We start from the raw sequence: 26,129 nt of genomic DNA, 5'->3' as shown, positions 1-26,129 counted from the left end.
CTTTACATTTAATAAATCTTATGACATTTTAATCAACTTGGAAATAAGTAATTAAACTGTCAGTCATAAGAAGTTTATTTTACCCATGTGCACGCAAGTGACATGCATGTAGTAGTAGAGGTGGTAAAGAAACCTTTCAATATTGTGAGAATTCTTCAAAACACACAACTATAAAACAAAGTTTGTGAAAAATCATTTTTCAATTGTCTCCTAAGAGTATTTTAATAAAAAAATATTAAATAAAGTCTGAGTATCTGTGTTGATTAACAGTATGCAGCAGAACATTCTGACTAAGTTTCTGTCAGCTTTTTATTTTCTTTAGTTTTTACTACATTGTGAAGAAACATTGCAGGCTCACTCATCAGTAAACCAAATGGAACCAGGAACCAAGAGAACATTAATTGAATGAATTACAGTTTTTATGTCTCCAATTGCCTTCCGCCTGAAGACTGCTGGGATAGGCTCCAGCATCCCCCCGCGACCCTGACGGAGAAGCAGCTTAGAGAATGGATGGATGGATGGATGGATGGATGGATGTCTCCAGTTTTTCTCTCCACACTTTAAATGACTTTGACAATGGATTGTAATTCCTTTTGGTCCATCCATCCATCCATTTTCTAAGCCGCTTCTCCCACAGGGTCGTGGGGGGCGGGGGGTGGTGGTGCTGGAGCCTATTCCAGCGGTCATCGGGCGGAAGGCTAACCATACACTACAAGACTTTTAAAAGACAGAAATCTGACACCCTCTACCATCTAAAGACAACGTCACAGAGTGTTTAGTCACAGTCCTCTGCGCATTTCCTTACATTGCTTTTACAGGTTCAATGACCTTGAAATATTAAAATAGCCAGTTTACACTTTTAGATTAATATGATCATCGTTGAAATGTCTGTCAATCTTGCATGCATTTTCTCCCCTGCACACTCTCTTTCTCTCTCTGCCTCTCTCTCTATTTATTGCCCTGGCACAAATCACCATTGGTCATTGCGAATAACCATGACTAAATTGCCTTCACTGTACAGAATCACGTATTAAACTGTCTTTGATATATCTTTGATACATCATTAACAGTACTTGAGTGATACTTACTTTGCTTTTCACCATAATCATTTTGCTCTAGCGCTTTTGGGAAACAGCTGCTTTAACCAGAAGAAAAAAATTGTAGGAATCTCTCCACCCTAAAAACACAATGAACTCCAAGAGAATATTTTTATTTACATTTATGAAAATTTTCATTTTGTTAAACATATATGTTCATATATATTTTTTCCCACAGATAACAAAGACCTATTTGTGGTCATTTTGACTTTTATGCCTCAAAGACTGGAGACATTTCATCCTGCCCAACACTTTGGGGCACAGTTTGGTGCTTTGTGATTTCAAAGTTGATTCCAACAGCTGTTGACGTTTTTCTCTAGGAAGAAAACACATGTCAAATTATAATAATAATCAAAAGGTATGCACTTTGCACTGAAAAGGAAATTCCTACTTTATACAATAAATAATTACAAGCTTTTTGTGTGTAATTAGCTCCTAATTGAGGCACATTTAATGTTGTATTTATTCATCCATCCATTTTCGAAGCAGCTTCTCCCTCAGGGTCGCTGGCCCCTATGCCATGCTATGGGCGGAAGGCAGGATACACCCTGGACAGGCCTCCAGTCCATCGCAGGGCAGACAGACAGACACAGACAGTCACTCACGGGCAATTTAGCATGTCCAATTGGCTTAACTGCTTGGACTGTGGGAGGAAACCAGAGAAACCCAGGCAGACACAGAGAGGACCCTCGTCACCCGGCCTGGGAATCGAACCCAGGCCCTCCTTGCTGTGAGGCAACAGTGCTACCCACTGTGCCACCGTGCCGCCCCGTTGTATTTAAATATTTATTTTTAAATGTTAACTTAAAAAATGTGATTACCTGTCATCTTTAGCGCCATTTTCCTTTGATGTTTTAGAAGGTGAACTTTCAGAGGGTGCAAACTCTGCTTGAACCATTTCAGGAGTAAGCCTAACCCCTGCACCTTCAGCTCTGTTGAGAGAACACATCACATTTGTTCACAAGAACTATATATAGGTAATTTCTATTAATATACTTCATACAAGGTTACATATGAAATAATCATCATGCATATACATATGTACAGGCTATGTAGCCTATGTAAATTTTCCCTGTATTTCTTCTGTAATAGAAAGATTGACCAGAACTGCTAAACCATAGCCAGAACTATATCATTAAGTTTGCAAAAAAAAAATTGCAGTGATATGACAATGATTCCACCACTACTCTTTACTGATCATCCTTTCAAAGAGTATTATAGACTTCTGCATAACAGACCTAGCACCAGAATTAAAGCATGTGTGTAGGCATCTAGAAACCACAGAAAGATACAAAGGAAATACACTCATACAGGAAAAAATACTAAATATTTAAGATATATTTCAAATACATTGTTTCATTCCAAAATGTGTTCCAAACACTGAAGTACAATGAGCAAAAACATTCTTCTCATATATTTTTAGAAGTATTTGATAAATACATCTGTTTTCCATAAAAGCAGGATTTATCTTACACAATATAACACAATATATACAGTGCATTGTCCCATGCACTAGTGGGTCATTGCCCTACAAAAAGACAAAAAGAACCCCAACATCAAGCACTGTGTCTCACAACTGAAACATCTAATGCATGGCTGCAAGATGCTAGGCTATGAGTCTCGATTATATTGATTATACACTGATTATGTCTTACACTTCAGAGAGAATCTCGTCTTGGATGCTGTCAGGAAGGTTGTGCAGGACTGGTGGTGCTTCCAGAGGCAAGAGAGAACTGTTGAAGGGATCAGACCTGCACAGTAACAATATCAGTACAGTATATGACTCCGCATGAACTGCATACAGAGTACTGTCTTATGTACAAAGCAAACTGTTTAAAATCATTTATCTCAGCAGTAAGTGTGTCAGCTTGTAAATCACTATATAACATTAGGTCCAGTATTTTGAATCACAAACAACTGGTGCAATCACAGTGAGCCCATCCAGTGACTTTTTACAATTTTTTACGTGTTTACGTTAACATGTAAAATCACTACTTGTTGTAGTATTGCTATATGTATTTATTATAATTTTAGCACTTTACAAAACAAATAAGCACTTAGTTCTCAGAAAACTAAATATTAAATATAATTTTCTCAGGTGCCTAAGAGTGTGTGTATCTATATTTTTATTCTTACATGCATGGAGGACAGTTACTGCTGGTTAGAGTTGATGTACAGGCAAAAGTAGTCAGGGCCATGGAGGGAAATTTCTTCCATATCATGATCCCTTTTATAGTGTCCTGCATAAAATGTCACAAACAGATAAACATACCTGAATTTTTTATCACCTCTTTCCAAAACAATACTTGCGGCAATATATTATTTATGTTATTTATTAACAAGTTGGAATTTTCTTACATTTTATGGGAAAAACAGCCTTTCAACATACATGAAAAAGTTAGTCAACTGATCAACTGAAGCAATTTCTAAATTGTTAACTTACAGTAATTTCGTTAATTTGACTATTTTATGCCCGATGTTCCTCAAGAAGTGTCAGATCATGACATGCATCTTGGTTTGTTGTTTATTTGTTTTGCATCTTACATTAAAATATGTCTTTTAACAAGTGTTTATATTAATACTCGAAAAACGAAATGTAGGGTGGGGGGTGGGCGCTGGTTGGGGGTCAGCAGTCATCAGATGGAAAGCAGGAAACACACGTGACAGGTTGACAGTCCATCGCAGGGCAGACACATAGAAATACGTATACTGTACATTCACACACACATTCACACCTAGGGGCAATCTAGCAGATCTAACTGGCCTGACTGTGGGAGGAAACTGGAGGGAACTCACACAGACACAGGGAGAACATGCAAACTCCAGTCATCTGTAGCATAAAGTCTATTACTCTGGACAACAGAACTGTTGACTCAAAACACCCCATTATAGCTATGTTTTGAGTCAACGAGTTTTCTGCTCTTTTGTAAAGATGAGGAAATGTACTGAAATTATCACCTGTGGCAACCAATTGCATGGAGCAGATGGGGCAGATAGAGATTAGGTTGAACAATCTACATAATCCAAAATGTGAACTTCAAACATATTTTAGAGTTTACATAGAGTTTACCTCAGCCTTTACAGACAAAACTTTTGTCCATGTTAATGAGTGCATTTGGATTCAACTTTAGCTCACAAGGGTGAAAACTTTACCTTTCTGTCTAGGAACTTCTTCTGAGTGCTGGGACTATAGACTCCAACAATGTTGCCCTTGCAGACAGAGTGTCTTGGCAATGGACAAAGGTGGTACTCTGGGTCACTCTCTAGGTAATTTGGTTTTGGCCTAAAGGCATGCACACCGGGGGCAGGATTCTGAAATAATCATGGAATAAAGAGCATCTTAGGCTTATAAAAGAATGTGCATACATCGCTTTATACACATGTCTAGATCATAGCACTCTTAAATCAGGACAAAGCTGTAGAACCTTCTCCTGAGAAATTAGCAGATTTTTTTGGACAGCAATAACATTTTTAAATCCGTATAGTATAAAATTAGTGCTCTACAGAAAACATCAAAAATCAACTTAATTTTGACCTTGCAATGTGTGTATTTTGACCTGAAAATGTGTGTATCATAACACTCTTAGTAGTAATCTAAAGGATAGTATTTACAAAGATCCTGAGAAGATGGGCATTCAGTGGATTTAACAGATTTCTAGGAGCACTGAAACTCAAGGGGGTGTTGATTTCCTGCTCTGATCCACGCTCCTCCTGCAGCTCCTTTTCCTCTGAGGCTTCCAGTGTGTGAATCACTGTGGGCAACAGCTCATCCTGTAAAAATACACAGCACAAACTTACACACTGACCTACACTGAGAATCTTTCAAAAACATTTTAACATATCTTAGTAGTGCACACACAGGGTATGCTAGAGATATCATTATCGAAGTGTATTACCTGTGCTCCAGTGCGTAATGGCCTATGCAGTTCAGATTGGACAAAAGAGACTCCAGCATCATAGGCAGACACTTCCTGATAGCCCATTAGCCTGTAATGCTGAGGAACCTAGAAGTATACCGATTCATGCTGAAATAATACTGATGTAACAATGATGAAATGATGAATAATCAAACATTATATTGATCTACTAATACTGATTTTAATACTGTAAAATATTACTACCCTGGCAGGATCCAACATTGAAACAGTCACAGAGTATAAATACCTTGGCATATAGGTGGATGATAACATGATGTACATGATGTAAAATGCATCTGCCTGTTCCCTCATACCACTGGACTCAGTCTATCACTCTGGACTAGAGTTTCATTACTGAACTGTTACTGTATAATACTGTATAATACTCATCACTGCAGACTGTGAGAAAAAGTTTGTTGGCTCTCCCTAGCTGTGCTGCTAGGGAGAGCCAACAAACCTTTTCTCACAGTCTCACAGGAAACATGTTGGCTTATTTTAATTTAGAAAATGTTCTCTGGTCATATGCCAGCATATACACTCACCGGCCACTTTATTAGGTTCAATTTAGTTGCATGTTAACACAAATAGCTAATCAGCGAATCACATGGCCGCAATTCAATGCATTTAGGCATGTAGAGGTGGTCAAGACAACTTGCTGAAATGCAAACCGAGCATCAGAATGGGGAAGAAAGGTGATTTAAGTGCCTTTGAACGGGCTGGTCTGAGTATTTCAGAAACAGCTCCTCTACTGGGATTTTCATACACAACCATCTCTAGGGTTTACAGAGAATGGTTTGAAAAAGAGAAAATATCCAGTGAGCGGCAGTTGTGTGGACGAAAATGCCTTGTTGACGTGAGAGGTCAGAGGAGAATGGGCAGACTGGTTCGAGATGATAGAAAGGCAACAGTAACTCAAATAACCAACCAAAATCTCTGAGGAACGTTTCCAACACCTTGTTGAAAGCATGCCATAAAGAATTAAAGCAGTCTTTTACTAGCAAGGTGTACCTAATAGTGGCCGGTGAGTGTATTACTTCAATGATGTCTATAAATAATGGTAATTATCAGACTCGTTCCAGTGGTTGGATCACATGCCAGGTACCAAGAGTTTTTATCAAACTGGGAAAATCTACCTTTAGTTTACTTTAGTGCATTTTAAACTTTTACTTTCTAACCACCACCACTCGGCCTCCAACTGTTTTCCTAGATTTTCACCATTAATGTTTTATTTTCATTATTTTAGTCATATTATTTTTCCATGTATTTATTTGTTTATTTATTATTATTCATATTCTTGATGGTTGATTGATTGATTTTTTAAATAATATATACTGTAGTGTACACAGCACATATAATAAATACCTTCAAAAAGACATAATAAGGGAAGATAGGAGAGTGCTTACTGTACCTTTAGATTGAAAAGAGGAATGTTGGTAGTCAAATTTGCTCTAAATGGTCTCATATAAACACGTCCAAATTGATTCACTGCCTGAAAAAAGCAAAGAAATTAGTTATTGTTAAAGAATATTGGACATGAAAAATATATGGTAAAGAAATGATCATTTTATTCTAATCCCTAATCTGTTCTTTAGCTAAATGAATAACCCAACTGAGACTAAAGTCTTTAGGAGTTCCTAGGGACTCCAAGTCTAGGGACTCCAAGCTATGCACATTGTTCTGTTTTCCCTACTCTAACATACCTGAAACCTAGTACACAAGGACCCGCATTAATTAATTAATTAACTAACAAGCATATTGAGTGTTAATTAACTAACAAACAGACAAGGTGCTGATTAGTTCATTAATTAATTATTTGATTCAGATGCATTAGATGACACAAAAATGTGCCTCGCATGTGCTGAAGACTGGGATTGGAACACCTGCAATAAATTAATAAAATAAAAGCTTTAACACTTCCAGCAATGTTGGCCTAACACAAATAGTCTTGGAACGTATTTGTGAAGGTGTCACAAGGCTCATGAAAAAGTGTGAACAACGTGTAATACTTGATACAAAGCTTGCCCAAATATTCTTCTCAGGATCTCTGAGAGCAGCTTCTTTAAAGAGGTTTAACTAAAGCTGAAATACTATAATATAGCTGCAGGATGAAACAGATTCCACATCAGTGCCTACAGTAAAATTCAATTACTTATGACTATGATCCACTTCAATGCAGTATTTGCTATATATTTAGGTAAATTATTAAATTAATTAATAGTCTGTGTGTCAGATGAATTGAGGTACCTGAGAACATCATACCAGAAAATGTAACTTTGAATTTGAATATAATTGTAACGGTTGGGAGTGAGGACGCAGATGCATATGCAGAGATAAGCGACGTTTATTATGGACAAATCCAGAGTCATAGTCTAAACGGTCCAGGGTCATAGATCCAACATGGATTGATTGGGGGCAGTACAACCAGAACAGTACAAACAACAGTACATAGACCAGTACAAAGACCAGCCAGGGGAAAACACAGGCTTTAAATACAGGTGGGAACAATCAGGGGTGGAGTCGCGAAATGAAGGGGCTGGATTAAAAAACCAAAACAAAGAATCTGCCAGAGCTAACAATGCCAGTTTTCACCCCATCAGACCCAATGGAACTAGATTTACTAACCGATTATTTAGAAAATACCTTCTAAATGTGGCGCCACTTAAAATAAAAAGAATAAGGCAGAAAAAGCTCGCCCCATGGTACAACAAAACCCGTACCTTAAAACAAACAGCTCGGAAACTAGATCTGGAAATGGCGCCAAACCAAGTTGGAAGTGTTCCACTCTGCCTGGAAGGACGGCCTTATAGAGTATAGAAATGCTCTCACTAAAGCTCGCTCAGCATATCTGGCCTCGCTGATTGAGAATAATAAATATAATCCTAGAGTTCTATTTAGTGCGATTTCCCAAATCACAAAAAATCAGGCAGGTACTGAACCAGAAATCCCAGCAACTCTCACCAGTGAAGTTTTTATGGACTTCTTTAATAATAAAATTGAAAATATTAGACAACAAATTCAACCCACAGTATTACACCCAACTTGGCTGTCATCTGAGTTGGCTGATATAAAACAAAACACAGTTGTAGAAAAGAGCCTGGAAACTTTTTACCCACTCCCACAGCTAGAACTAGAGAAGACTATCTCTTCTGCAAATTGCACAACCTGCATACTCGATGCAATTCCCTCAAAATTACTCAACGAAGAACTGCCAGTTATTATAAACCCTATTTTAACTATAGTAAACATGTCCCTTAGTCTGGGCCATGTACCCAAAGCTTTTAAACTAGCAGTTATCAAACCCCTGATCAAGAAACCAAATCTTGATGTTAGTGTATTGTCAAATTACAGGCCTGTTTCTAATTTACCATTTATATCAAAGATCTTAGAAAAAGCTGTGGCCCCACAACTTAGTTCATATCTACATAAGAACAATATATATGAAAAATTTCAATCTGGATTCAGACCACATCACAGCACTGAGACAGCTAGTTAAGATAACTAACAATCTTCTTCTTGCCTCTGATCAAGGCTACATATCCCTGTTAGTGCCACTTGACCTCAGCACAGCTTTTGATACAATAGACCACACTATTCTCCTAGAAAGGTTGGAAAACATGGTTGGAATCACAGGGATGGCCCTATCATGGTTCAAATCTTACCTAACAGAACGTTATCAGTTCGTTAGTGTAAACAATTTATCTTCCAGTTATTCAAAAGTAAGATTTGGAGTAACCATGGTATTAACTTTCATTGTTACGCAGACGATACGCAACTGTACATATCAGCCAAGCCTGATGACAAATACAGATTAAAAAAATGGAGGACTGTGTAAAAGATGTGAAATGCTGGATGTCACAGAATTTCCTCCTACTCAACAGTAACAAAACAGAGGTTCTCCTTCTGGGTCCAAAATTAGCAAGAAATAAACTACCAGATTTAATTTTAAAATTCGCTGACTTTCCAGTTACACCTGGCTCAGCAGCAAAAAATCTTGGCCTCATAATTGATTCAGATTTATCATTCAATCAACACATAGGCAGCATCACTAGGACAGCTTTTCTGCATCTTCGCAACATTGGCAAGATAAGAAATGCCCTATCCCTGCATGATGCAGAAACACTAGTGCATGCCTTTATTACTTCCAGGCTAGACTACTGTAACGCACTACTGTCAGGATGTACGAGCAGGAATCTAAGCAAACTTCAACTAGTCCAAAACGACGCAGCCAGGGTCCTCACTAAAAATAGAAAATTTGATCATATCAGTCCAGTGCTCTCATGACTTCATTGGCTGCCTGTTAAATTCCATATTGATTATAAAATTCTTTTATTGACATATAAAGCCCTACATGGGCTCGCTCCTGAGTACTTACAAGACCTTATTTTCCATTATGAGCCATCACGACTACTCAGATCCCAGAGTGCTTGCTTATTAATAGTTCCAAGAATTCTGGGGGAAGAACTTTTTCTTATAAAGCCCCCAAACTCTGGAATGATCTTCCAGAAAATGTTTGGGACTCAGACACAGTCTCAATCTTTAAAGTTAGGCTGAAAATTCACTTGTTCAGTTTAGCTTTTGGTAGGTAATGTTCCCCCTTAGATAAAGGCAGCAGATCCAGGGGTCCATAGACACAGGGAATTATAGTAAACTGAGACACTGGTGCTGTCGTCCCGCTGCTCGCACGCGGTCACTCAGGTTTGATGCCAAACTGTTTCAGAGTGCTGCCGTGTCTGTGTGTCTTTCTGGTTCTCTCCTTTTAGCTAAGCTGTCATAGTCAGATCTGCCAGAGCCGTTAGCCACACTCTGTAAATGTTTACATCCCCTGTTTTATGTACAAACAGACAGAGTAAAACTAATTCCCTCTCCCTGCCTTTTTTCCCTGAGTATACATGCCCACATGTCCAGCCGGACACTGAAGGACGACCACCTGCCTTGGAGTAGCTGCCCATCCTACACTGATGTTCTCATAGACTCCTAGCTATTCCTACTACCAATACTACCTATAATCACTTGTAGGTAGTTTGACCAGAGGATGATGGGTCCCCCCTGGTGAGACTGGTTCCTCCCAAGGTTTCTTCCTCAGTTCTGAGGGAGTTTTTCCTTGCCACTGTTGCCCCTGGCTTGCCCGCCAGGGGGTCTTTACATTTTTTACATTCTTGTTAAAACTTTGTCTTTTCTGGAATTCTGTGAAGCTGCTTTGTGACAACATCCGTTGTAAAAAAAAGCACTATACATATACATTTGATTTGATGATTTGATTTGATCCCAGAGGGAAATTGCCGTTGTTACAGTTGTAACCATTTATGTAAAGAACAAATACTTTAATAATTTAAAACAAAGATAAAGAGAAATTTGCAATATGTACACAAGATTTAAGTTCTTATGAAAACAGTAAAGTGGTGGTGACTGTGATAATAAATATTAAACATAAGTTTAATTGCAAGTCTAAAATGCTATGTTAAGCAGTTAATTAGTTAAATCAGGTGTATTAAAAGGAATAAAGCAAACACTAACAGAAAGTGCAGTATCAAAGTTAACTGCAATTTTCTTCTTTCGCCACATTAATTTCTTCTACATGTAATAGACTCATTTAACTTAATAACAGAGACACATTTAGAAGTGCTTCATTTAGAAGTGCTAATTTGCAGTGGTTCTTTGCATCCAGGCAACACAATCACCTGGAAAATGTATAAAACGTTACACTGTTAATATAGAGTAGCTGTTTCTTTTGTGTTTTTCTATTGTTTAAAACCTGCCTAATTTCAGTTAGCTAAAACAACATTGTCATGCAAGGTAGCATAGCATTTTAAACTTGCAATTCAAGGGCTGAACAACATATTTATCATCACAATAACATTATGCTTATGCTTATTTCATGGATATTATCAATACTTAAAGAACACTCTTTTTAAAGTCTCTGTGTCCATAGTTTTTGATAGTGATTTTTAAATATTCTTTTGAACTCCATATCATGTAACATCAAAGTATCATGGTATTATATTTTTGCCATTTTGCCCAACCATAAATGATTCTGAAAAAAATGTGCTACATTAGTTATCTGTTTGAATAGGATTTTTGTCAGTGTTCTGTAAATCTTGTCCAATGTGTCAATAGTTGCTACATAAGAATGCCTTAGGAGGTGGAGCACAGATATGCCAGTTCACAGATTATTTGCTTTTGCAACAGACATACTTACCAGCTCATCTGGCTGGTTTGCAGGACTAAAGATGGGTAATGTAAAGGCTTGCAACTTTTCTGATGATAGCTTCAAAAGTTGTGATTTTCCATCTACTACTAAAGCAAGAGAAACAGAAACAAACATTGAAAAACTTGATCTAATCTTGCTCATATACAGTACTAAGCAAATGTTTCAGGCTTCTAAGAAAATTATATGTAAAACCATTTATCTTATACATTCAACAGCCACTTTATTAGGTACATAATATGTTCAGTTGCTTGTTAACACAAATAGCTAATCAGCCAATCACATGGCTGCAACTTAATGCATTTAGGCATGTAGAGGTGGTCAAGACAACTTGCTGAAGTGCAAACCGAGCATCAGAATGGGGAAGAAAGGTGATTTAAGTGACTTTGAACGTGGCATGGTTATTGCTGCCAGACGGGCTGGTCTGAGTATTTCAGAAACTGCTGAACTACTGGGATTTTCATACACAACCATCTCTAGGGTTTACAGAGAACGGTCTGAAAAAGAGAAAATATCCAGTGAGCGGCAGTTGTGTGGACGAAAATGCCTTGTTGATGTGAGAGGTCAGAGGAGAAAGGGCAGACTGGTTCCAGATGATAGAAAGGCAACAGGAACTCAAATATCCAACCAAAATCTCTGAGGAACGTTTCCAACACCTTGTTGAAAATATGCCATGAAGAATTAAGGCATTTCTGAAGGCAAAAGGGTGTCCAAACCTTTACTAGCAAGATGTACCTAATAAATTGGCCAGTGAGTGTATGTAAAGCTGTTTATATTTATTTTAGTTTATTTGTTAAAAAACACCAACATTACAATAATTACAATAAACAAATAAATAAATACATTATGATTTCTGATTATGATTTCTGATACATTATGATATCTAAAGCTATATCTGAGGAAGCCAGGTTTTTTAAAATACCAAGTTTGTCTAATCAGTCTTTAGTTAAATTAAGTAAGGTGAGCGATAGAATTTAACAAATTCATACGATGACACAGAAGCCAAACCTGTGCTCCTTTAACTGTGTTCTCCAAAAACATATCAATAATTTTCAGAAACAAAAAGGGGATATACTTTTTACAGTTTTTTTCCAAAAACATTGTCAAGATAAAGAGTTTTAAACTGTTTTTATGGCTGTCTAAAATTTTCGCACAGTACGGTATATTTTCTATGCATATGTTAAGTCATTAGTTAATGAATTGTGTGAAGCTCAACTTTTGCCTTACCTGTGTCCTTCTCTCCTCTCACTTTTCTCTTCATATGGGAAACCAGCTCTTGCAACAAAAGCAGCCTGTTATTCATACGACCTTGTAAAATGACCTGAAAAACACAATATATCCTAAATAACAATATAAGCTTTTTAAAGCTATGCTGTTTGGCCAATATTATGAATTAATCTCATTAATGTAGCCTACCAACCTCAGTTCACATAGAATTAGAATTAGAATCAGCACAAGACCTCTAACCCTAACTGATTTTCTTTTTTTCCAAATTATGGATATGGCTAATTCATACTGCATTAAAATAACAGAAAGGATACCATATTTCTCCATGTTATGCTAGTCCTATGAACATTTTTGACTTAATACAATCCTATTATTTTATACAGACAAAAATCAAGTTTTAATGGAGTTATGGAATAACTGATATTTATGGGGGGAGCGTGCCTCATTCCAAACTATTGTCCTTTCAGTACTGCCACAAGCCACTCTGTCATAGACCTTGACTTCCCAGTGCTTCCTGAACAGCCAAAAAAACTTTTTGGGGGCTTGAATTTACCATTCTGTCAACAGGACATTCTAAGTCAAATTACCTTGCACAGTGACCACAGCTCTGAATTTAACTTGAAGTTCTTTGGAAATCCAGCCTTCTAGCTCCAGGCAGAAGCTGCCCAGAACTCCAGCCTAAGTTCTCAGAGTCCTGCCTCCCTTAAACAGTCTCACTCATCCATATGTTGAAGGAGTGGTCCATACTTGCAAAATTTAATTATGGAATAACTGAGGACCATGCTTCAAACCCCTCCTCCTTCCAATATAATGACCTAATTCCATGTGTGTCCTACCACAGCTATAAAAAGGCGGTCTTCTAACTCTAGGCATGAACTCCAGCCCAAGTTCTCAGAGTTCTCTCCCTTTCCTCATCACTGTTTCCTTCTACTAAGTTGAAGGCAGGATCTGAACTTGCAAATCATAGACAACTGCCTACCAGTGTCCTTCCTCCACCCATCATTAAAGTTGTTACAGATTGTTTTTTATTTAAAGATGCAGATGCAAGTACATGCTTATAATAAGTACAAATTAATTATAATCGCCACATATTTGCTACCTTACGAACAGTTTGCTGGAAAAGTCTAAGCACCCTCTGTCTGACCTCCAGCTGTCTACTGCCATAGATGTAAAATGTAGGAATGCAGTCAGGAATCTGCAAAACAAGAAAAAAATATTCAGCATCCCTGTCAGTTAAAGCAGTTTTCAAAAGAGAATGAAGAGCAACAGAATATGGAGTCAAGATTAACCCAATTTGTTTCACCAAACTGTTTAACCATTTGTTATTACCTGCCCTGCATTTCGCAGCACCCCGTACAATGACACTTTTGGCAAGGCTCTGGCAAAATCCACCTCTTTGCCACCTGTGTCCTTTTTTGTCTGGAACACACATATGCATTTAAATATTTGCACTTCGCTGATGTCCAAGTGTATAATCACAGTATAATCAAATGCCAGATAAACATGAACAAGGACTGAGTATATACACTACTGTGCAAAAGTCAAAAGCCATTAAATATAAGTACGAATAAGAGTTATTCATTTTTCAGCGCCAGGAAAAAAGCAAAAAACATTGCTATTAAAAAGTCTGTGCAGTATTTGACATTTTTTTATAGCTTCAGGTGTTTACAGGAGACTTACTTACAGGTGTTCTAAGGAATCTGCAGGGATAATTCTACACACCTGTAGAACTGTTGCATTTTCTGCTAATTACAATCCATGAATCACATTTAGTGTTGCAGAGGTCTGAGCTCTGGGGTCACCAGCAGCTTTTTTGTTGACACAAACGTCTCTTTAGATGTGAAGCAAAAAGGGAGCTTAATTTTCTTAGATCTCTCAAACATAAAAGCTTTAAGTACTGTTTACCTGTTGGTGACAGTTTTAGTGATCTATCAGGTCCTATAAGGTTGCAAGATGTTCAGTTTTCTCTATATTTTTTGTATTTTCTTTTTTTAATTCCAATTTTGTAAACTGCTTTTTTTACTGATTTAATTTAGACTTCCCCCTTATTCAAGTGGATTACCTAATTTCTTCAAATCTCCTGAAAAACAGACAACTTGTAATTAATGGCCTTTTTTAATTGGAAATGGAATAAACTGAAACTCTTACACAGTACTGTATATAAAATAAAAGCAAGCATTTAAGTGCTAAATTAAAGCATTCATTTGATTGATTGCCTTAAAATAATGTATATGTTCAATACTGTTAAAACATGAGGTACATAGCAAATGGGCATGTTTTGTTTATTATAAGACCATGACAAATATCCTTGCTAGCAGGCCACACTGATGATGTCACATAGTTGCACTAGACTTTCCTACAGAAGATGAGACAATCAAAAAAGTTTTTTGGTGATATTATACTCTAGCTAAAGCTGAAAAGGCTGAATGATATATTTAAGTTTAATGAGATTTTAAGCTTATAGTTCATCACTCATTGTGCAAGAGAACTACCATTAAATGCTGCAAAAATGGCAAAATACTACTAAAGGGATTTAGTTCATTTTTAATAATAAAAAAATTTATACTTTGCTTGGTCTAAACAATATATCTCAATAGTTACAGTTCCTTTCAAGAGATTACTCCAGTTTTTTTACTACAGTATCCAATTTATATTTGGGGTACAAAAATTGCATTAATAAAATACATACATGAAAGGAGTTAAACCCGTTAACCTATTAATGTCTTACTTTCCTTAGATCTCATAAGATTGTGAGTAATTACTACAGTAAAAATTGGAAATTATTAATGATGTTACCATGTACTCAGCAGTTGCAAACTCCTGTTTTTTCAAAATGTTCATTTTTTGTTCTGTGGAGTACAAATCTTCACCTAGGTGCACCTGCCTAGAGAAGAAACAAAATTACTACAAGCTCAAATAATAATGTTGCTGCTAATGTACACTGATCACATTATATGTGCATATGCATTTCACAGGTCATACCATTGAAGATGATTGGCTTTCTCCTTTTGGACATTTACCCGAACTTTACTTTCAAATGAAGCTTCTCTCATCTGTCTTGCCTGGTGTGCAGTCTTGGTGTGGGAAATGGCTTTTTTTCGGATTAAACACAAAAGCAAAGTAAAAATATTTATGATGTTATATTAAGCTTAGGCTGCATTTGCCCACAGGAAAACTTTCATGTTTGTTTGTCTTTCAACACCAGGCTCCATGTGTAGCATCTCAAGCATCTTAAATAACTGAACCAATCTAGAATTTGTTAAAGTTAGTTATATAATAGCCTCAAATCAGGATTTAGCCCAATCCAGATTAGCACAAAACACTGCATATAGTCAGATTTTTTTTAAAGGCCTAAATATATTATTTCAATAATATTAATAAATTATTATTTACTTAATCTTTTACAATCCCAAGCTTTTTTACATACTAAGTCTTATTATTCAGCAACTACTGGAACTTCAGTGCAAACCTATGGAGGTATTCTTAGGTTACAGAAGTATGTAATAAAACTTTGAGCCCATTGATAGGTCCTGGGCGCTTAAGGAGAGAGCCCTTTTTCAACATTTTTCTTGCATTTATTTTTTTCTATGAGGTAACCCTTCTTTATTCCTTACAGTGAAACAGACAATTACTGTGCCTATTTAAGGACCTTCAATACACTGGCTCAGTTTGAAGTATTGCCAGTTTACCTGCATACCAAGCCTTTCCTTGCTGTTGATGTTTTTGGATTGCCTTGACCATTTTCCTATTCTCTTTGACTCTGCTTCAATTTGGTGCTTTTGCTGGTTTTGAGCTTTTCTAGTGTTTTGACCTTCGGACTGTTTTTGACTCTGATTCTGGTTTTAGTGTTTTGGAATAAACGGGTACATAGATTCCAATCAGTCTGGAGAGTCTTCCTTACAACTATTGTAAATGACTCCTTATTGTTGTCATAAATAACAAATAATACAAACACAATTCCAAAAAATTTGGGATAAGGCAAAAAGTAATTAAAATAAGAATGAAAAAATGTCATTTTCAAAACTGTCTTCAGTCTTTAAATGTTGATTAAGGACTGTTGAATGGAAAGATAATGTAACCCAGTGGTAAAGACGTTCCCGTCCAAACATTTTTGGAATGTGTCGCAGGCATCAAATTTGACACGATTGTATATTTACATAAAAAGTAAAACAAAATATAGTGTTTATGTATTGCTTTTAATGAAATATGGGTTAAAACAGAATTTACTAATCACTGCTTTCTGGTTTTATAAACATTTCACATACTGTCCCTACTTTTCTGGAACCGAGCTGCAATAAATTACATAGTAAATAAATAATGAACAGAACAAAACGGTGTTTACTCATAAGACTGCCAAGTGGCTATCCCAGTTTACCAGTAACACCCTGCTTACAATTAAAAACATTAAACATTATTTGAAATTCACTTCTAGATTGTTGCTGTACTTTCACATGCCACTTACATATGTGTAAAATTTACAAATCCCAATTCAAGTTTACTTTTTCATAGCCTTAACATGATTTGTCTCATACTGCTCATCATTTCATCTTTCTGTAGGATTTAAAGGATTTAAAACAAGCTGTTTTTGCATATATGTAAATATACTGAAGTATGAAAGGTACATTTTGAAATCTTAATGCATACCACGTTGAATTCTTATTTTAAAAAAACTAAGGAACATTGAGTTTTATATGAACTATTTTAATGAGCTATTCTATGCTAAAACTATATATGCTATATGTTACTTAATATTACAAAAATTACAAAATTGAAATAATCATTTTCCTTTTTATTCCTTTTTTTTCATTATCCTTCAAGGACATGTGTGTTACTAGCTAGCCACACAGCTGCTTAACATGTAATTCTACTGCATACACACCTTCTCTGAGGTTCTTGAAGCTCATTTTGTCCTGGGGTTGAATGAGCATCTTAGCAAGCCCAGCACAGGTGGACACATCCATGACAGGTGCCTGAGGACGTTGGTCAGATTTAGACTTGTGCTTTTTGTGCTGTTGAAATGATATTAAAGAAGAATCTTTCTGTCAGTTGATCATATTAATGATCAAGTAATCTGACATAACCTTGTGTCAGACATAACGTAAAAAGTAAGCTGCTTGGACAAATGTTCAAGTAATCAGAGTTCTTAAAACAAAAATGCTTAACTGAACATCAACAAATCATACATAGTCTTTAAATAAATAATTTCTATTGGAAAATAAACTAGGAAGAAAAACTATATATGTTCCTCATACTTTGTTTCTTAATCTGTAAGAGAGCAGTAAGAGAATGTAAAACATGAGTTATCATTATGCAAATTAATTGCCAACTAATCACTGCCAATTAAATAAAAGGGTCACTTTTAATAAATTATTTTGTAATTGAGCAATCATGACAAGACTTGTAATGACCTAAGTTGTTTGATAAAAAGCTAACCCCAAATGTGTCTAAAATTACACAACATACCTTTTCTGTGTTTGAAGCCACTTTTAGCTTAAGTCTACAAGCAGCAGACAGGGGTACAGGGGTGTCAGTTTTTCCAATTTTGGCAAGCATTTTATCACTCTCTTCCTTTTTCTTTGGTTGCCTAATGCAGAGAGAGTACCATATCACTTACTGTATGCTTGAGTAATAACATGCACATAACAAAGCATTATTAAAGCTGCAAGAATTGCAATGTAAAATCAAAAATGTCTCATGTTATGAGAAACAAAACTGAAAACTAACTGTATTTTGCAAGGAACAAAAGGAAAGAAGGAAAAAGTAATCAGTGTTCCAGAACAGAAAAGTTCATTTGAAACCTCCTGTAGGTAGTTAATAACATTATTTTTTTCTTTCAGTGTAATTTGGCCCACTAGGTTATCATTTATGTCTAACCTCCAAACTCCCAAAGGCTTAAGGATCAACATCACATTTCGTGTGATGTCATTCAGTGTATCGTATTTCAAGATTTATATGGCACTGTGCTTAGAATGTGGAGTTTGCATGTTCTCCCCGTGTCTGTGTGGGTTTCCTCCGGGTTCTCCGGTTTCCTCCCACAGTCCAAAGACATACAGTCAGGCCAATTGGACATGCTAAATTGCCCCTGGATGTGAATGTGTGAGTGACTGTCTGTGTCTGTCTGTCTGCCCTGCAATGGACTGGCGACCTGTCCAGGGTGTATCCTGCCTTCCGCCCAATAACCACTGGGATAGGCTCCAGCACCCTCCCGCGACCTTGAGGGAGAAGCGGCTTAGAAAATGGATGGATGGATGGATATGCTTAGACTATAGATTAATTTGGTTATTATGACCTATAAGTGGATAATAGCTCTAAATATCCTGTGCACTTTTCCCTATAGTCTCATGATTTTGAATCAAGTGTCATAATGTAAGAAATCATTTAGCCAGGGAGCGCATCTTTGCATTTTTTAAATAGGAAATTTGCTCTACAAGTGCAAATTTTAATTTTGCATTTAGACCTATTTTAATCATAAGAACATCAGGTATATTATTAAGGGATATTCATGGTTATATTTTGGAGCAATTTACTGATAATAGTAACAGTAAAGTTCCATTTCCTGTTTGTGTGGACAATACAAATACAACCTTATTACATTAAGCCTACATACAGCCTGTGCAAAAGAGCAGAACCATGTTCCATTTTTTCTTTTGTTTGTTTGGTTTTGGTTTTAGGCATGTAATGTTACAGGCTGAATCACATCACTGGTTTAGCCTATATTATTATTGTTTTTTAATTCCGTTTCTGTGCCCTGTTCAAAATACAACTTCACTGGTATTCACTTGTGAAATTCATCATCTTTGTTATAAGATCACTCATAGATTACTGTGAATGATAAGACTAAGTGACATTACCGTTGAGTCAGATGAGGGGAGCAGGAGCCAGTCAGTGTGCAGATGAAGGGTTTGGAGTTGAACTGAGAGATGACCAGCTGCAGAGTGATTTCAGCAGTGCCATAATGGCACGGTGTAAATGTTACTGTAATGGCTGTTTTTCCATTAGCTGGGATGACACCTATTAGCACAAACATGATAAACCAAAGATTGCTAATAGAGATGCCATGATATTAAACCTTGAATACTGGCTGACACGACATGCTTTAAAAGCTATTCTTACGATGGTCATTTAAAACAGCATGTGAATTAATCAAACTGCTCAAACTTTGCTTTTTTCCAACAACATGAATAAACCAATACCATGTTTTGTTGTATTTATGATTGGAAAAAAACATCAAATATCACAGTCTGGGTCTGCAAATAGAAGATTGTTTTCAATATATTTACTATTTACAATATAAGAATTAACAATTCTACATTATTTAGCAAGGTAATCATTATTTTATGTTTGATATATGTGGTTAGTGGTCCAAGTTAAATTATGGCACAATTAGAAACCATAGAAAATGAACCATAATACTTTTGGGCATATGTTAGCCTAATCAAATTTTCATTTCATTTAGATTTTAAAACACTGACTGAGCTTTCTAATAATCTCTGGAAGGCTATTCTAGTGTTTAGGAGATAAGAATAAGATAAGAAAATGACCTTCTAAAAACTGAGCTTTAAGTGACCCTAGGAATTTGCAGTAAGTCTCAGCTAAATGAAGTAGTCTGGATGGGCAATAACGTTTCAACAGATCAGTGAGATATTCCAGAGCTAGGCTATCATGTTACCTATTTCCTATTTTACTTTGAATTATGTAACACTTCAGTGATTCCTCACTGCTTTACCTGATAACGGCTGGATGGTGAAGGCTTCATGAGACTGCAAGCAGTGAACCTGGAACTCAAAGTCTATTGGACAACTGCAGCTCAAAGGAATCATGTGACTGGTGCTTTAGAAAAAGATGAAAAAAAAGGAAAACATTGTGTAAAGAGCTTAAGTAAGGGAAACCTATAAACAATAATAATATTTAATTAATTAACAATAGTATATGTTAGTTTTATTTTAAATTATTTAGAAATAATTTAATTAAATAATTAAATAATATTAAAATGAGAAAGCTCTTTGACAAATTATGCTTTGCTTTAGCAGGGGTTTGACTATAGCAGCTTAAGCTAAGCTTATATGGAAAAATAATGAGCAATTTTTAGAATGACCTTAATTCCATCAGTGAACCAGATGAAAATTATCCTTGAAGAATAAAAGATTGGAAAGGAGTCAGTTGCATATGAGCAGATTTTTAATTGCATCCTAAATTTCCCTTATGTAGATTTTAAAATGGCCTATGCAACCAATGTGATAACAACTGTATTTCATATAAGACCTGGCCTCAGGAATTGTGAGTTTAAGCCACATCTGATGTGTCAAGACAGCAGAACAGAGCGGGTGTGCCCACAAACCCAGAGGTTTGCCAGGAAGGAGCTCTAGTAATGTGGTTGTTTTAGCATATTGCAGTAGAAGGCTGGAGTCCTGTACAGTTAGATTTTTCCATTTAACCACACATTATTCAAATCAGTTAATTGATTAAGCGTGTATTTTAACCATTTAAACCACCAAGGCCCTCCAACAGACCCAAAGTTTCATTACACACTTATATAACCTAAGAATAGCTCAACCAGTTTACACTGAAATACCTGAAGTTACTGAACAATAAGGCTCAGTATTTAATAAGCCAGGAAAGTCAGCAAGCTGGGATTTCATTCACCACAGTGACAAGAACAAAATGCTATACTAATAATTCACTGTGGAAAGGTACATCTATGAAATTAGTTAAATGTCTAATTTGATGTACATTTCAAATAAATGAATTTTAAAAATTAAAATTAAAAAATATCTTCTGTATTCAATGTCAAATCAATTCAATAAATTACAAAAATAACCTATGAGGTCAAGAACTGAAGAAAGTACCTGTGATTCAGTGGCACATCAGGCAAACTGATTTGAGATGGTACATGTAGATCATCAATAACAGGATAAGCATGAAGAGGAATCAACAAGTTCTCCTCTCCCTGAAGATCATAAAGCAAGACAAATGCAAGCGTGGAACAAATAAAAACACATACATCTCACTTGTGTCCCTTCATTTTACTTACATTTCATACCGCTATAAGAAAAAATATTGTTACATGTTGTCAGTATATTTCAGAATATGAATATATTTTCAACATTTTGCTTTTTGGTTTCATCATTTTTCCTATATCTTTACTTAGGAACCCCATCGCATTTTAAATTAGATGGGACAATATTTAACTGTAACTGGACTGCATGCTTGTATATATGCAGTTGTATAATTTGTGAATAGTTGAACAAGCCCTTAAATTAATTTGTTTATACCTGCACAAATGTGCTTTGATACATAAACAACATGATTTAAAAAATACCCCATATAAAAACAGTTAACACCAGTGCATGTATTCATAAGATATTATGGGGTAAAATATGTTGATGCATGAAACTTCTTTCAGATTTTATAATATCATATATTATTATATAATAAATTTCATAGTGCATAAATTTCAGTATACTGCAGAATATATATAAGCAATGGCCTACCTTGCAATGAATCCGGATGCTGTCAAAAAAGTATCGCCACTCATTGGGACTGAAGTGCACAGTAATAGTGTAGGAGAGTCCTGGAACTAGTCGACTCTGCATGAAAAGAGCACATACATTTTCTGAAAAATATATTTATGTACCATACAGTGCAAAAGTCTTATTTGTAGGTATCTAAGAAATGACATGTGAAGACACACTATATGGTCAAAAGTATGTGAACACCTGACTATAACACTTGCATGATCTTTTGTCTAGAATTATCCTTAACAGGAACTAAGGGGCCTAGCCCAAATCTTGAAAATTAGCCCCAGACCATTTTCCGTCTTCTATCTAGCTTTACTGCTGGCACTATGCGTTCTAGTAGGTAGTGTTATCCTGGCATCTGCCAAACCCAGATTCATCTAACGAACTCCCAGATAGTGAAGTGTGATTCATCACTCCAAAGAACACATTTACATTTTACACTTTATATTACATTCTAGTAGCGTCATGCTTTATATCTCTGCTCCAAATGTAGTTGTTGGACTGATGTTGCTTCCAGAGGCAGTTTGGAACTCTAATGAGTGAGGCAACAGAGCATAGCTGATTTTTGACTGCTTTGTGCTTCAGCACACGGCAGTCTTACTCTATTAGTTTTCCATAGTTTCCTGCTTCACAGCTGAGATGCTGCTGCTCTAGATGCTTCCATTTTACTGTAACAGTATTTATAATTGGGGCAAATGGGGCAAATCTAGCATGGGAGGAATTTAAACAACTGACCCATGACATAGATGGCATGTTTAAAGTCACTGAGCTCTTCAGTATGACCCCTTCTATTGCCAATATTTGTCTATTAAGATTACATGTTTGTGCTGTTGATATTATATACTTGTTAGCAATGGGTGCGGCTAAACTCAATAATTAGTAGATATGTTCACATACTTTTGGCCAGCAAGCATTTATTTGTTAAAATAAAGCAGTAAGAATTTAATTTCCAAAACTCTTCTTGAGGTCAATCAGTATTTGCAGTTAGTATCCAATAGCTAGTTTGGCCAATCAATTCATCATTAAATTAAATCAGGTGTGCTGGTAACAAATACATGAAATGGCTGGAGTGCACCAAATCATGTTTTCTGTATTTATGGTTATTTGTATTTATTCTAATATTATATAGTATTTTATTGACAAACACATACTTTTTTTGCTTCTGGTAGTCTAAAACTTTGCACAGTAAACAGTCTGATGAAAAAATATCTGCCCCTTCTTGATTTCCTTTATAACTGTAAACTTTTTCAAACCAAAATCTTATAAGAGAACACAGCACATGGACAATTATCACTGATTATTTTGATGATTATTTGAACAATAAAAAATATTTAAAATAGACAGTAAAAACGGAAATAAGGGGTCACCAGCGTACAATACGTAGCAGTTCAATTCAAATATACTTTCCTAGAAAACATAAATTGGGAAATCTAAAATAAATGCATTATAAAACGCATAAAAGTGGGCATTTTATTCCGCTTTGATTCTTACTGTAAGGTTCCCTTTGTTAAATATTAGATTTTTTATAAAGATCTGAAATCTTCAATAGGAATACAGTAAATTAGGAAGGGAGCAAGCATTTTTCCATGACACTGAACACTACACCTCCAAGTTACTTTATAATATCCTAACCAATGAGAATGATATTTATCCATATTTGGCATTACCTTTTTTATATACTCTGTAAGAAAGTACTTTGTTTGAGTGGGGAGAATGTGAACATCAAGCACCTCCGAAGAAACATTGATGAGTTTCTATTAAGAAAAAAAATGTACAGCAATAATAATTTCACCAATTATTACTTATTCAACTTTTTGTCATATCTGTATTCAATTTAATAACTTAATTACATGAGAAAAGGTAAATTGTGGTAAAAGTATATGATGAACATCATCAAGTCAAATATGTACAAGGTGAGTTCCAAAACAGACTTTTGCTGAGAGTAAATTTGAAAGATTTCATATTATCAAATGTGCAGCATTGTGTGCATTTCAGAATAAATGCCCAGAAACATTTTACATACCACAACCTTTTTGTAGTCCTTTCCCACTTCAAACCCACTAAAATGAAGCTCTAATGGTGCAACCTCAACAACATTATTGCTCTTAAGTTTGGCATAGACCCCTGAGGAAAGAAAAAAAACATGCTGCAAATACAGAACACGGTACATCAACTAATGTCCTCTATTAGTATTAGGAGTGTAATGATATGTCTAACACAATATGCACAGAGAATGTAATGCAGTTAGATTTTATGCTCTAATAGTACAGGGTTATTCAAAAAGATTCATCCAATTTCAAAATAATTTATTTCACAGAACAACGCAGAAAACTGTAAATGGTTTAAGCGAGCATAAAGTTTATTATGTAATTTTACAAGTGCTCAAAATGAACCTCTTCCAGCTTTATGGACATCAACACAATAGTCAAATTCATCCCTTGCTTTGATTGAACATGTTGGGTGTCACTGCACTCACGTCTCTTTCAATGCAATTTCAGAGATCATCCAGTGTTGTGGAAACAACAACAACTGCTCTGAGTAATTGGAGGTTCACTGCTGATAAAAATCGCGTTGCACAGTTATGATGGATTCACTCTTATTGAAGTGGAGAACGCTCATGGGTCGCCATCTCCTCGCATACTGACGGGAGCCATCTTCCAGTGACCGTCAGAAAATCTACGACCCTCTCTTTCAATTGGTATGTGATTGGTAACTAGGTGGCCCATGGTTGTAAAAATATGGCACTTTGAAATCGTATGAATCTTTTTAAATCTCCCTGTATTTGTGAAATCAGATGTACTGAAATAAACTGAAATGGTTTCCATTTTTCTATTTGATTATCATTACCAGATCTTGCAGTCTTATTTTGGTTGTTAACAAATAAATAAATAAATAAATGCTGGCATTCCCTATACATATCAACAACATATTGCGCCGGGGTGCAAAACCCATAATACCTATTGTATCATAAAATGTGTGCATCTTTACAAACTTAACTGACAAATATTTAAATTATCTACAAAAAGACTAGTTTTCAAAATAAAATTAGTCATACTAGTTTCAAGTAGGTGATGAGTGACATTGTCAGTCCTCCTTGTCTCCTCTACCAGTTGACAAAGAGGAAGAATTTTCTTTTTCTGCACATTGCTGGTGAAATTCTTGGGGGCTTGAAGCATGACTTCCATGCTTCATTCTCTCTACAAATGGACTTGAACGTCACAAGCACTGTGCAGCATCTAGGGAAAAACATCTGGATATTAGTCACTTTCAAGAACAATACACTATGCTGAACATGAAAACACATCGAGAGGTAACAATTTTAAGGAAAAGCAATATAAAGCATCTTAGTAAGGAAATGAGCATGCCATGAGCCACCGGAACAGCTTGAATGAGCCTTGGTATAAGCTTTGCAACTCCCTAGAACTGTACTGGAGAATCAGGACTAAAACAACTTACAAAAGATGTTCCAATCAATTATATTAACCATGTACTATATCTTGATGATGGTGGTGGTTTAGAGCACTGTGTAAGACTTTGGTCAAAAGATTCCTGTATGTGTTCAAATGGATGGAAGTCTAGTAACTTCAGGACAGAATGTTTAATAAAAGTATTAAGGTGGTCAATCAGAAACTGAAAGGGACTTTACAGTCCTTTAAGGGAAGTTTGTTAATATAGTACCTTTCATACCTTGCAGTATGAGTGTTTTATAAATGATAAAATATAAAGATGATTCAAATTAAACCTTAAAGTATGAAAAGTAATGGAACTGAATGGAAATTAAAACATGATGGAAACGAATTTAAAATAAATAATTTAATTATAAATTAAAGCACGGTTTTATGATAAGTGCCGTTATAGTAGATATGTGCAGTAGACAAGGAGACAACTGGACCCCAACTGTGACTAACAGCATAACAGAGCCACGGAACCCTATCAAAGCAGAGATCAAGCATCCAGGGTTATACCATTTAGTTTTTTCCTTTAAACTGTAATTGGGTTACACCTAACTTACCTTGCTCCCCGGTAGAAAAATTATTCTTACACAGGTCACGATCAGCACTCGTTATTTCCGCTGGTCAAGCTAATGATTCCGCTGGATAACGTTAGTTTATAAACTGTTAAATAACAAGCAGGGGTGAGCACAAAGGCGTTAAGCGACGTAAAC

The 26,129-nt window shown here is 35.9% G+C and overlaps 1 protein-coding gene across 3 annotated transcripts; it reads right to left on the bottom strand.

The window, feature by feature from the left end:
• Positions 1-669: 669 nt before the first annotated feature.
• cfap221 (cilia and flagella associated protein 221) lies at positions 670-26,129 on the bottom strand. Of its 3 annotated transcripts, none has more exons than XM_017717755.2 (24): positions 25,977-26,129; positions 25,020-25,200; positions 23,988-24,088; positions 23,632-23,718; positions 21,938-22,033; positions 21,293-21,393; positions 20,173-20,276; positions 19,298-19,457; positions 17,910-18,030; positions 17,326-17,455; positions 15,429-15,537; positions 15,243-15,330; positions 13,776-13,865; positions 13,546-13,641; positions 12,447-12,540; positions 11,211-11,308; positions 6,423-6,503; positions 4,994-5,101; positions 4,710-4,868; positions 4,251-4,409; positions 3,234-3,337; positions 2,753-2,848; positions 1,919-2,029; positions 670-1,413 (listed from the first exon to the last, which is right to left on the bottom strand). In XM_017717755.2, exons 2-24 carry the CDS (start codon positions 25,147-25,149, stop codon positions 1,287-1,289), a joined length of 2,550 nt encoding a protein of 849 aa, XP_017573244.1. In that variant the 5' UTR covers positions 25,150-25,200; positions 25,977-26,129; the 3' UTR covers positions 670-1,286. The 3 variants fall into 3 exon arrangements, with proteins under 3 accessions (XP_017573244.1, XP_017573245.1, XP_037399150.1); XM_017717756.2 differs by having other exon boundaries at positions 11,211-11,305; XM_037543253.1 differs by having other exon boundaries at positions 17,326-17,416.

The sequence above is a fragment of the Pygocentrus nattereri genome, chromosome 12, assembly GCF_015220715.1.
Source record: "Pygocentrus nattereri isolate fPygNat1 chromosome 12, fPygNat1.pri, whole genome shotgun sequence".
Taxonomy (NCBI): Eukaryota; Metazoa; Chordata; class Actinopteri; order Characiformes; family Serrasalmidae; genus Pygocentrus; species Pygocentrus nattereri.
This window is presented reverse-complemented; position numbering and strand designations above follow the sequence as displayed.